Genomic DNA, 13,783 nt, shown 5'->3' with positions numbered 1-13,783 from the left:
AAAAACAATAGTCCCTCCTACTTACGAAATAAACTTAAAACAGGAACTACCAGACATAATCGAACAACACGCACGGTTTTAAAATTTGATATCCCCCGACATAGCACTGCGATTTTTCAAAGATCATTTTCTTTCTGTGCTTCAAAGCTAATAAATAAATATATTATTAGTCACTGTACTGATAAGTCTTTCCAATCCTTTAAAAACAACCTAAAAAAGATATTGATTGAAAGCCAACAATAAATATCGAGAAAAATAGCAATAATATAAAGTAATAACGTAGAATTAAACAGTCAACTGGATGATTTTATTTCAACTTTTTTTGGGATTGTTTTTTTTTTTTTTAATTTTATTTCTATTGTTCTATTTAATTTTTTTATTAAGTATTTGTATTGTTAAATCGGTCATGCATATATATAGTATTATGATGTCAAGTAGTCGTTAAGCTGTAAAATTTGTATTTTTCTTTGTAAGTTATAGTTAATTTTTTTTTTGTCTTATGTATATTTTAACATTTTCTATTAGTAACTACTTAATAATTATGTGTTTTTGTGATAGTAATAATATTATTGTAATATTTATGTGTACTCGGTTAAGTTAACAGCATGCTGCCCTTCGCCGAGTATAAAATAAAGGCCTTTTTATTTATTTATTATATAAATCTCCAGTGGCTAAAAACCTTAAAGTTATCATTAATTTTGTTTTCACGCATATGGCTTCCCGAAAGTTTGTATTTTTTTTGCAATTTTAGGTCCAATCATAACGATGAGACTTTCAAATGCGATTGCATTAACTCTAGTTTTTGAACAGCATTTGGTCTTCCATTCTTAGTTCTGGTAAAAACTTCCGGTTTCTGTTTGCGAATATACTTCTTTGAAAGAACTCGTCCATTATCTCAAAGAGACCTACGTAACTAGAGAAAAAAAATGAAAACTCCAAGTCTCAGTCTCAAAATGTCTTTTTAATTAATCAGGTGACATGTTTCGCTAATAAAGCATCATCAGACCTTAGTAGAGTCATCTTGAGTAGGTCATCTAGCTATAAGGTCTGATGATGCTTTATTAGCGATACTAAGTACTTAGCAGGTCATCTAGCTATAAGGTCTGATGATGCTTTATTAGCGAAACATGTCACCTGATTAATTAAAAAGACATTTTGAGACTGGAGTTTTCATTTTTTTTTTCTCAATATACTTCTTTGCCTCTACCGTCACTTTCTGCAGTTACGCGATTTTTTAATTTTCATTAATAAAAACGTGCACCATTCGAGTAAAGCATCGTCTTCGTCGCAAATTTTGACTCGACCGAACGAACTTTTCAGCAACAAGGTTCGCCGATGTTTTCCAACAATCATCGACGTTTGTTTTCCAACAGTTGATCAACTCTTGTTCAGCTGTTTCTCAACAATGTTTGCTTAGTGTGTTCCCGCCTTAAGAAATCTTAATAAGAAAAAGAACAGTGAACAAGTTTTCGTATATATGTCTCGTTTGCCTATTTTACCATATATACAAATCACCAGAGTCTGTAGTCATCGTTTCCACAGATTTTATATAAATGATTCAACCAAAAAAAAATTAAAATACAGCATATGGTGTCACTGTTCCTTTCTGAATGAAATGAGCCTTGTTTTCTTTAACATTTTCCATTATTTCGTCAGGTATGCCCTATTTAAGAGCTCCGTTTACATATCGCTTTATAATAAATTTCCTCTTCACTTTTTCCACACAATATCCAAGGAGACTCTTCGATCTGGATTGGCATTGGATATTCCCTCCTTCTCATTTTATGATCTCTGTTTCGTATTTATTTATTTGTATTCAAACGAGTGTTTTACTTGACTCTAATTTTTTAAACAGACTCTTAAAGAATTAATTGTGAAATATTATTAAGTCTATAAAATAAGTAAAAAAATATATTTTAACCGGACAGAACTTTATAAGATCAATTTTGAAACGAATATTTACACATTATATAAAATAAATAAAGGGCTTTAACAGGGAAATGTTTATTTATTTAATTTTATTTTTATCGTAGAAATATATCGGCTTAAGATGAAGCTCTTAAAGCGAAAATAACGGTTAACTTAAGAGCCCTTGATAGTTGATCGAAAGAAAGCAATAGGAAAAAATACACGTAATATTTGTAATGCGATAATACTGTATTTTTTTTATATATAAAATTGAAAATTGTCTTTTAAAAAAATGGATAAATGAATTTTAACATACAAAAGTATACCAAAAAAAAAATTAAAAATATAAAAGAAGGCACATTTTAATTAACGTTAATCGTACAAGTGTTTTTTTCCTTTCCAAGGGTTTTCTATGGAGTACGTACAAACAAGAACAAGAAAAGAAAACCCTTAATAGTGAAAATTCTTTTTTGATCCCTTTCTTTAAATTCCAGACAAATCTGGATAATTGAAGCCACTAACTAAATCTTCCAGGAAGTTAAAGGTCTTATTTGTTCCTAGAAGAAAACCGTTGTAACTTCTAGGCAATTGAAGTCACTTGTAGATAATTATATTCCTAAAGAAACCACTCTGGCGATAATAAAATACTGCCCGCTGCTATTTATTCGGGTTTTTAACTGTCTATTTCTAGTTGAGGATGGATTATAAAGTCCATTATTTTCTATCGCGAAATTAAACAGTTTTTGGGTACTATGTTTATCCATCATTTACCTTGTTGATGAACGTTGCGCAATATCTAGCAACATTTGCGTTAATTCCAACGTCACTGAGTCCGTCAAGTGAAGGAACGAAATTTACACTTATAAATTTTTCATTGATTCTTAAGTAATATTTAAAATTAAATTACTATGTTTTAGACAATTAAAGTCAATTGTTGTATATTCCAGGCAATTGAAGTCACCTATTTAATCTTGTAGAAAATTGGGGTCTTTTGCTATACTATTTAAGAAGTTCTTTTTGCATCACGTTAGAAAGGATAGTTCTTATGTATTTTCTATTTTAAATGTATTTGCCCTATGTATTTCTTTCTAATATTATAGAAAATGAATAGAGATCTTCCATATTATGCATGTCCAGATTGTTATATATTTACGAGGATAGTGGTAATGGATGTCGCAAATGCAATATGGAGACAGCATTCCAACCATTTACTTGCACTTAATTTTGTGCATTTTTTCGAATTTTATTAAGGTACTTTTTGACAGTTATGCCTGACATATTTTAAATTCAATCTTTTTTCAACGTATACATTGACTTGTTTTTATCATTGCATATTCCCAAAGAAGTGTAATTTATATTATTGTGAGCACCTATTTTTTTATGAAATAAATTCAGGATCATTAAGAAATCGTAATTAACAATGTCACGAAGAATAAATACTAAAAGGAAATCTGATTTGGATTGATTAATTCATAAAAAAATAATGGTTTTCGTAATTTGAACCCTCCTGTAAATTTAAATAAGGAAAGCTTATACAAAGCGATATTAATCAAAGGTAATTAATTATTTGTCCTTTTGCCTTTTCTAAATTAAGTTTGACTTTTGCATTTTCATTTATGAAGCTCATAAAATTATATATTAACTAAATTAATTTTTCCAGTCGTATAGAATTTAAATGGAATCATGTCAATTGAACGAACTGAAGCGAAAAGATTCGTATATTGGAGCTGAATTGGATGTTTTTTGATGTCATTTATGTGAAGCAACGCGATGTTTGCCATCCAATTGAAACATTTACGTAAATTAAAAACATAAATCTCTCTGATGTGCTACTATCTGTCTGTAAGGCCTTAAGGGCCATGTTAAATAATTAAATATGTAAATTGCCTTAAAACGTTCCTAAGGGGGATTTCATCATAGCCACACTATAGAGGCATTCTTTCAGAATATGCTCGTTTCACGTCTATAAATTTATTAGAGATTCATATCATTAATTTTTTTTTTGTTTTTACACCAATTATGAAAAATTAACAGATCCCTGTTTTAAGGTCTGCAATAAGTTTATTAGCTTCATATGCAGAGTCAGCTCAAAAACAGTTTAACGGAGTTCAGTTACCATCTCTTGGTAGATGCTTTAGAAACTATTAATGTCACTCTATTAATATGACGGTGTTCAGCGCCATCTGTTTGTAAATGACATTCGACGCTTGTATTAGGCCTAGTGATAATGCAATGTTGGCATCAACAACTTTAATCAACCCTGTCGGTCTCACTTAGGGTTATATTAAACAGATCTCTAAAGAAAACTCTTAAAGAATTAATTGTATAAATGTTATTAAGTGTATATAATAAGTAAAAAAATATATTTTAACCGGACAGAACTTTATAAGATCAATTTTGAGACGATTATTTACACATTATATAAAATAAATAAAGGGCTTTAACAGGGAAATGTTTATTTATTTAATTTTATTTTTATCGTAGAAATATATCGGCTTAAGATGAAGCTCCTAAAGCGAAAATAACGGTTAACTTAAGAGCCCTTGATAGTTGATCGAAAGAAAGCAATAGGAAAAAATACACGTAATATTTGTAATGTGATAATACTGTATTTCTTTTATATATAAAATTGGAAATTGTCTTTTAAAAAAATGGATAAATGAATTTTAACAATTTTAACAACAAAAGTATACCAAAAAAAATTAAAAATATAAAAGAAGGCACATTTTAATTAACGTTAATCGTACAAGTGTTTTTTTCCTTTCCAAGGGTTTTCCATGAAGTACGTACAAACAAGAATAAGAAAAGAAAACCCTTAATAGTGAAAATTCTTTTTTGATCCCTTTCTTTAAATTCCAGACAAATCTGGATAATTGAAGCCACTAACTAAATCTTCCAGGAAGTTAAAGGTCTTATTTGTTCCTAGAAAAAAACCGTTGTAACTTCTAGGCAATTGAAGTCACTTGTAGATAATTATATTCCTAAAGAAACCACTCTGGCGATAATAAAATACTGCCCGCTGCTATTTATTCGGGTTTTTAACTGTCTATTTCTAGTTCAGGATGGATTATAAAGTCCATTATTTTCTTTCGCGAAATTAAACAGTTTTTGGGTACTAAGTTTATCCATCATTTACCTTATGAACGTTGCGCAATATCTAGCAACATTTGCGTTAATTCCAACGTCACTGAGTCCGTCAAGTGAAGGAACGAAATTTACAAACACTTTTTCATTGATTCTTAAGTAATATTTAAAATTAAATTACTATGTTTTAGATAATTAGAGTCACTTGTTTTGCATAAAATTGTTGTATATTCCAGGCAATTGAAGTCACTTATTTAATCTTGTAGAAAATTGGGGTCTTTTGCTATACTATTCAAGAAGTTCTTTTTGCATCACGTTAGAAAGGATAGTTCTTATGTATTTGCCCTATGTATTTCTTTCTAATATTATAGAAAATGACCAATTTCAATGTTCAAATAGAGATCCTCCATATTATGTATGTCCAGATTGTTATATATTTACGAGGATAGTGGTAATGGATGTCGCAAATGCAATATGGAGACAGCATTCCAACCATTTACTTGCACTTAATTTTGTGCATTTTTTCGAATTTTATTAAGGTACTTTTTGACAGTTATGCCTGACATATTTTAAATTCAATCTTTTTTCAACGTATACATTGACTTGTTTTTATCATTGCATATTCCCAAAGAAGTGTAATTTATATTATTGTGAGCACCTATTTTTTTATGAAATAAATTCAGGATCATTAAGAAATCGTAATTAACAATGTCACGAAGAATAAATACTAAAAGGAAATCTGATTTGGATTGATTAATTCATAAAAAAATAATGGTTTTCGTAATTTGAACCCTCCTGTAAATTTAAATAAGGAAAGCTTATACAAAGCGATATTAATCAAAGGTAATTAATTATTTGTCCTTTTGCCTTTTCTAAATTAAGTTTGACTTTTGCATTTTCATTTATGAAGCTCATAAAATTATATATTAACTAAATTAATTTTTCCAGTCGTATAGAATTTAAATGGAATCATGTCAATTGAACGAACTGAAGCGAAAAGATTCGTATATTGGAGCTGAATTGGATGTTTTTTGATGTCATTTATGTGAAGCAACGCGATGTTTGCCATCCAATTGAAACATTTACGTAAATTAAAAACATAAATCTCTCTGATGTGCTACTATCTGTCTGTAAGGCCTTAAGGGCCATGTTAAATAATTAAATATTTAAATTGCCTTAAAACGTTCCTAAGGGGGATTTTATCATAGCCACACTATAGAGGCATTCTTTCAGAATATGCTCGTTTCACGTCTATAAATTTATTAGAGATTCATATCATTAATTTTTTTTTGTTTTTACACCAATTATGAAAAATTAACAGATCTCTGTTTTAAGGTCTGCAATAAGTTTATTAGCTTCATATGCAGAGTCAGCTCAAAAACAGTTTAACGGAGTTCAGTTACCATCTCTTGGTAGATGCTTTAGAAACTATTAATGTCACTCTATTAATATGACGGTGTTCAGCGCCATCTGTTTGTAAATGACATTCGACGCTTGTATTAGGCCTAGTGATAATGCAATGTTGGCATCAACAACTTTAATCAACCCTGTCGTTCTCACTTAGGGTTATATTAAACACGATGCACTGGTTCAATATGCTGTCTCCACGCCCTGATGATAATCTGGACTTTTTCTAGAAAAATTTAACAGAGGTGCAACCATCAATAATACTTAATAATTAGGAGACAGTTTAGTGGGGCCAGTTCTCACCTATATATATATATATATATATATATATATATATATATATATATATATATATATATATATATATATATATATATATATGTATATGTGACAGTCACGACAGTTTATGTACAACGGAAGATCAGCGCCATCATGACCTTCGACGCCATCTTGGGTGGATGTACTTGTATTAATCCTAGTGCTTCTCTTCTAATAATGTGATGCTCTCTACATGTTTTATCAGAAACGACTGGGCCAGAGTTGAAACAGGTTATTTGGCACAGTGAAGTTCTTTATGTTGTGCACACGCTCCTTAATAACAAATGACAACTTTGAAGTTTAAATTGACCAGTTTGACAGCCATCGAAAGTCGCATCAATAAATTCAATCGACCTGACGGTTTTACTCATAACCTCTCGTTTTTAATCCTAATCCACGGGACAGTGGTTGGAGTAATTCACTTGGTATTAATCGGAATTGTTCACTCTCTAAATAGATATTTACGATGCAATGGTTCAATGTGCTGAATCGATCATAACCTTGAATTTGTACAGCTGTCAAAAATTTAATGGCGGGGCGGATATATGGTTATAACCGGAAATTCATTACTAGAAGACCACTCTCTCATGCAATTCAATGACAGGTTATGGACAGGCATGTGACTTTTGAAATAATTATTAATTTGATTCCAGGAATTAATGTCATGATTTTTTAATTGTTTTCTATAAATTCCAAGTTTGGCAGGTAAATTTTCCAGATTTTCAAGGCATTATGCTAGAAGAGTGTTCCAAAGGTTTTCATACTTTTTTAAGCTTTTGGTGTATTTTTTGTGTATTTTTCAAACATTTGGTATTCAATAATGATTTACAGTAAATATATCTCTCTTTAAATCACTAATGCATTTCTACCGAAACCAAATACTATTAACAAAATAAATTACCATTTATCAGAAATAATAATATAATGGATTTTAATTAAACTCAAATATGAAATATTTGCCAGGCATTTATTGTAATGGAATAAAATAAGCGGAATTTCTGCTAGTGGAACGCGCATTCCCTAATGCACCCTGACGTTACCTAAATAAAATTTAATTGACAAATACCATGTTTTATTATTATTTCCCTTAAACTGCGCCTTCATTATAAAATACGTAAAATTTTACTAAAATTTCAAACTGTCTTATTTTAATTGCAAGTTTAGGATTTGAGTTGAAGGCACTATTTTCTTAATAAAATAAGAATTTGCCTGTCGAATATAATAAAAGTCCACTTTTAATGCATAACTTAAATGGATTCGATAGGGGAATAAATAGGAAAATGGTCACATGTTCTTGGGATAATAAAACTTGTGTTATATAATGATATAATTACGCTAACAAGTGCAAAATTGTCTTCTTGACTGATTTCATTAATTTTGATCATTTTAAATGAGAATTCCATACTATTCCTTAATTTTTTTTAGAGAGTTAAGTATTCATCATCTATCCCAAGACAATTATAGCTAAGTAGAATTGATTGGTAGGGATCAAATTGCTCTTCCTGTTTTCCTTATTACATTAATTTCAAAACACTATAAGAGGTACTGTACTGTTCAATTACATTTTCAAACTTGCCCTAGACATTGCTCACTATCTACAATTAATTTAAGTTAATTAATATTAATCAACGGTATCAAACGCCTTTGATAGATCAATGAAAATGCACTTTAATGGTTTACTTATATTTTCTCTGTTAAATAAGTCAATGCACCATGTACTGATCATGAAAGTTGTACAGTTGCTATTACAATAATTTAAATTCTGCTCTGTTAAGTGAGACGTCAAAAGGATATGGTGACACATGCATTATATAGAGCGTTCCATTAATATTGCACATAAAAACCTTAATTGTAAATAGCCAAAAAGTTCCTATGCAATTAAATTAGGTTTCACATGTTTAAGTCCTAAATTACTTAACGTTTTAACGGTGGTCAAGGGTATCAAACGCTTTGGCTAAATCAGGTTCTTTCAGAATAGTGCTTATAATTCAATTTTTCAGCCTGTTTCCTTGTAATATGTTATATTCATTTATACCTCCATCGATCAGGAAAGCCGAGTAGATGTTGTATATACTGATGTCAATGAAGCGTTCGACCTAATAGACCATTAAATAATACTGAAATACAGATCAGCTTATTATTTTCATATTTTCTGCACTTAGATCGAGTACGTTTGTCGCTCCTATTTATTATACTTCAGTTATTCAATTTAGACCCAATAGCCTATGCAGATCTTTTTATTACTAAAAACTCGTTTTTTTGCATTGACCTGATAAGGAACTAGCTTCACACACATAGGAAAAGAAATGTACTGTATAACTTTAAGCCTTTTAATAATTATGATTTAATATTGTAATATCAAAACATCACAAGATATTTAAGTAAATTTGCTCTTGTTTCAGCACATAGAAGAATGAGGACTGTCACCAATTACTTCCTAGTGAACCTAAGCACCGCGGATCTCCTTTTGACTGTCTTCAACTGTACTTTTAACTCGTTTTATATGATTCAAAGGTGAGTTTCCATGAGCATTGTTTATAGCTGTCACAGATCTTTTGGTATTCTGATTATACGCTAGATGACGAAGAAATCGGATTAACCTGTAGAAGTAAAATAAATCCTTGCTTATTGTAAAATATTATTACTCTCCTCATTTTTTATAAACATGTCTAGTTCTAAAAGAGAGTTTAGTCAAGCAAATTTTCCACCTCATTGATCCCTTTAACGGTCACTTATTGAAAATTCACTTTCTTTTAAACATAAAGTTGGCTACAGCCACTTATATAGGTCGTAAATGCTTCTGGTTTAAACACGTGGAGCTCATAATACTTCTTTCTTTAAGCTATTATTTATGATCCAAATGAAAAATCATTTCCTTGTACCCTTAGATGTATGACAAAAAATAACATTTTGGGCAATTTAACGGTTGCTAACTCAAATATAAAAACGATCTTATTTTTGGAAGGTATTAGGAACAGTAGAGGCGAAAGAATAATGAACATGGCCTCTGGGAATAAGAGTCTATATACAATTTCTGTATTAAAGAACATACGTTGAGTATAACAGATACCCAGCTAAAATCTATTTTTAGGCTCTCTTGTGCAAACAAAAAAGGAATCCCTTTAATTTTCATAATTGGGCCCTTCCCCAAAGCAATTATCGTTTATATAATAAGGGATGATATAAGCCTATTAGTCACAAAGTTCTGCTTCCTATTATCTAGAGGTAACTAGCTAAATATACAGAGCCATTAAGGATATTAAGACGATTCGGTATTTAAAAATTACCATAATTATCATCAGTAATTTATTCAGACAGTCAATCGATAAAAGGGATTCGCTGATAGTCAATTTAAAATTTAAACAGCCCGCCAAAAGTAACTGTCGCGAATATATCACGAATCATTTCAAACCAGGAAGGTTATGGAATCTTTCAATGATTTAGCTAGTAAGCAGTCTTCGCCGCTAGGAGGCCGGTTTAAGTCTAAAATTTTGGCGCGACTTTTAAATAGTAGGAAATAAATACAGAGTATATGTATAATTGTCTTCTAGCTAAATATTTAAACCCATTAAGGATATTAGGACGATTCGGTATTTAAAAATTGCCATGAATTATCATCGGTAATTTATTCAGACAGTCAGTCGATAAAAGGGATTCTCTGAAAGTCAATTTGAAATTTAAATAACCCGCCAAAAGTAACTGTCGCGAATATATCACGAATCATTTCAGACCAGGAAGGTTATGGAATCTTTCAATGATTTAGCTAGTAAGCAGTCTTCGCCGCTAGGAGGCCAGTTTAAGTCTAAAATTTTGGCGCGACTTTTAAATAGTAGGAAATAAATACAGAGTATATGTATAATTGTCTTCTAGCTAAATATTTAAACCCATTAAATATATTAGGACGATTCGGTATTTAAAAATTGCCATGAATTATCATCGGTAATTTATTCAGACAATCAGTCGATAAAAGGGATTCGCTGATAGTCAATTTAAAATTTAAACAGCCCGCCAAAAGTAACTGTCGCGAATATATCACGAATCATTTCAGACCAGGAAGGTTATGGAATCTTTCAATGATTTAGCTAGTAAGCAGTCTTCGCCGCTAGGAGGCCGGTTTAAGTCTAAAATTTTGGCGCGACTTTTAAATAGTAGGAAATAAATACAGAGTATAGAACTGTCTTCTAGCTAAATATTTAAACCCATTGAGGATATTAGGACGATTCGGTATTTAAAAATTGCCATAAATTAACATCAGTAATTTATTCAGACAGTCAATCGATAAAAGGGGTTCCCTGAAAGTCAATTTGAAATTTAAACAACCCGCCAAAAGTAACTGTCGCGAATATACCACGAATCATTTTAGAGCGACATCTCGTGAAAAGTTATGGTATCTTTCAATGATTTAGCTAGTAAGCAGTTTTCGCCGCTAGGAGGCCGGTTTAAGTCTAAAATTTTGGCGCGACTTTTAAATAGTAGGAAATAAATACAGAGTATATGTATAATTGTCTTCTAGCTAAATATTTAAACCCATTAAGGATATTAGGACGATTCGGTATTTAAAAATTGCCATGAATTATCATCGGTAATTTATTCAGACAGTCAGTCGATAAAAGGGATTCTCTGAAAGTCAATTTGAAATTTAAATAACCCGCCAAAAGTAACTGTCGCGAATATATCACGAATCATTTCAGACCAGGAAGGTTATGGAATCTTTCAATGATTTAGCTAGTAAGCAGTCTTCGCCGCTAGGAGGCCAGTTTAAGTCTAAAATTTTGGCGCGACTTTTAAATAGTAGGAAATAAATACAGAGTATATGTATAATTGTCTTCTAGCTAAATATTTAAACCCATTAAATATATTAGGACGATTCGGTATTTAAAAATTGCCATGAATTATCATCGGTAATTTATTCAGACAATCAGTCGATAAAAGGGATTCGCTGATAGTCAATTTAAAATTTAAACAGCCCGCCAAAAGTAACTGTCGCGAATATATCACGAATCATTTCAGACCAGGAAGGTTATGGAATCTTTCAATGATTTAGCTAGTAAGCAGTCTTCGCCGCTAGGAGGCCGGTTTAAGTCTAAAATTTTGGCGCGACTTTTAAATAGTAGGAAATAAATACAGAGTATAGAACTGTCTTCTAGCTAAATATTTAAACCCATTGAGGATATTAGGACGATTCGGTATTTAAAAATTGCCATAAATTAACATCAGTAATTTATTCAGACAGTCAATCGATAAAAGGGGTTCCCTGAAAGTCAATTTGAAATTTAAACAACCCGCCAAAAGTAACTGTCGCGAATATACCACGAATCATTTTAGAGCGACATCTCGTGAAAAGTTATGGTATCTTTCAATGATTTAGCTAGTAAGCAGTTTTCGCCGCTAGGAGGCCGGTTTAAGTCTAAAATTTTGGCGCGACTTTTAAATAGTAGGAAATAAAAAATACAGTAAATAAATGGCTCTAGTACAACTATTCAAGGCTACTAAAATCCAATAGAACAGTTTATGGCTTTAAATTAAATTCACGTTTACTTCGTTTGAACAACGCCAATCTGCATAGTGTCTATTTAGTTTTTTTTTTCAATTAAAACTGTATCATTTGCAAATAGAATAAGATCAATGCCTGAGCCAATAAAGCTCTCAAAAGCATTAATTTCAGCACTGCACCCTAAATTAATAGAAATAAGTCAATTTAATGTTGTTGACATTTCGCCATGAAAAGTAGTCTAAAAGCATCAGATCAGGAGATCGTACTGGTCATTCCATCGATCCTCGCCTATCAACAGATTTAAAATTATTTGGTTGAGGTATTGTCAGTCATCATCTTTTGAAGCAATATAGGACTTAAAAAAAATCATTTATTAACCATTTACAATATACATACTTCACTGTTACGTGAAGAATATTTACAGGAAAAATGTAATCATTAAAACCAACTGAATTTGATGTTATTAAACACTGAAAATTGACAATACAAAAACATATTAGTAAACCTGGAATTACTGCAAATCAATTAAAAAATTATTCGCAATATTGAAAAGAACTTAAGGAAAAAAACCCACCATATAGTCAACCCACGCTTACAGCACTTATTGAAATGAAAAATATAGACACAAACAGATGTTCTATGAGTCAATGTCACCAACGTCAATTTTGGCGAAAGCAAGATGGCCGTCATACGATTCCGATTTTCATCATACGAGCGTCCCTTTCTTTATTTAACCTTTGACACATTGACTTTTGATTATTTGACAACTGTGACATTTCCCCTTGTCAATATCCTAAAGCTGAGTTCACAGACTACTTTTTATGTTTCATTTTGCTAACGTAATTTAGTTGTGTGGTTTATTTATTTAGTAATATTTCTTGCTTTAGGTTCAGGGCCATATCTTAAATTAAGTATTTTTTCTGACAAAAAGACGTTTATTATTATTCAGATCAATATTGAGGGTCTCAATTTTTCCATCGTATTGATCACTTTTGTCCCTTTTTTGAACGATTCGTTTAAACTAGCAGAATTAGCATTAAATTTTGAAGGTAGTTTGGAAGTTCTTCCGCATTCGTTGCTTTATTACAAAGATGGTTACCAGGCGGTAAATCTTTTCACGGTCTCAAGTACGTTTATCAATACTTCGCAACTTGGGCCGTTATAGGCGAAACTTCTCAAAGTGTTTCACAAAGTTTGTCGAAAGAGTTAATTTGAAAGGCATTATGCGAAAGCTGAGCCGCTTGTCTGTATTATAAGTTTATTTCCGCTTAGTATAATAACTTGTACAATGGAAAACCTGGATGGTGTCCCTTGTACAATGGAGTAAATAAGGTCATCGGCCAATACGCACTTCCTTATTTTATACGAAAGGCACGAACCTAAATAGAAGTTTCTCGATTATGTAATGGAACATTTCAAAATTTTCGGAATCTCCTAAAGGACAGTAAATAAAATAAACGCAAATAAAAAAGGAGAGCTGCCAATGCAATCAGTCATGCAAATTAAATTGGATATTATGTTTCAATTTGCAAAAATCTACATGTTTTTAATCGAAAAGCAACACTATAATAA

At 31.1% G+C, this 13,783-nt stretch overlaps 1 protein-coding gene across 2 annotated transcripts in view; it reads left to right on the top strand.

Annotated features, from left to right (window-relative positions):
* Positions 1–13,783, top strand: part of LOC126744904 (tachykinin-like peptides receptor 86C) — a 96,082-nt gene that overhangs the window by 35,830 nt on the left and 46,469 nt on the right. For both annotated transcript variants that reach the window (XM_050452492.1, XM_050452491.1), the window contains one exon: positions 9,120–9,231. In XM_050452492.1, coding sequence (XP_050308449.1) covers positions 9,120–9,231 — 112 coding nt within the window. The remainder of the gene's footprint in view (positions 1–9,119; positions 9,232–13,783) is intronic.

Source organism: Anthonomus grandis, chromosome 15 (genome assembly GCF_022605725.1).
Source record: "Anthonomus grandis grandis chromosome 15, icAntGran1.3, whole genome shotgun sequence".
NCBI lineage: Eukaryota > Metazoa > Arthropoda > Insecta > Coleoptera > Curculionidae > Anthonomus > Anthonomus grandis.
This window is presented reverse-complemented; position numbering and strand designations above follow the sequence as displayed.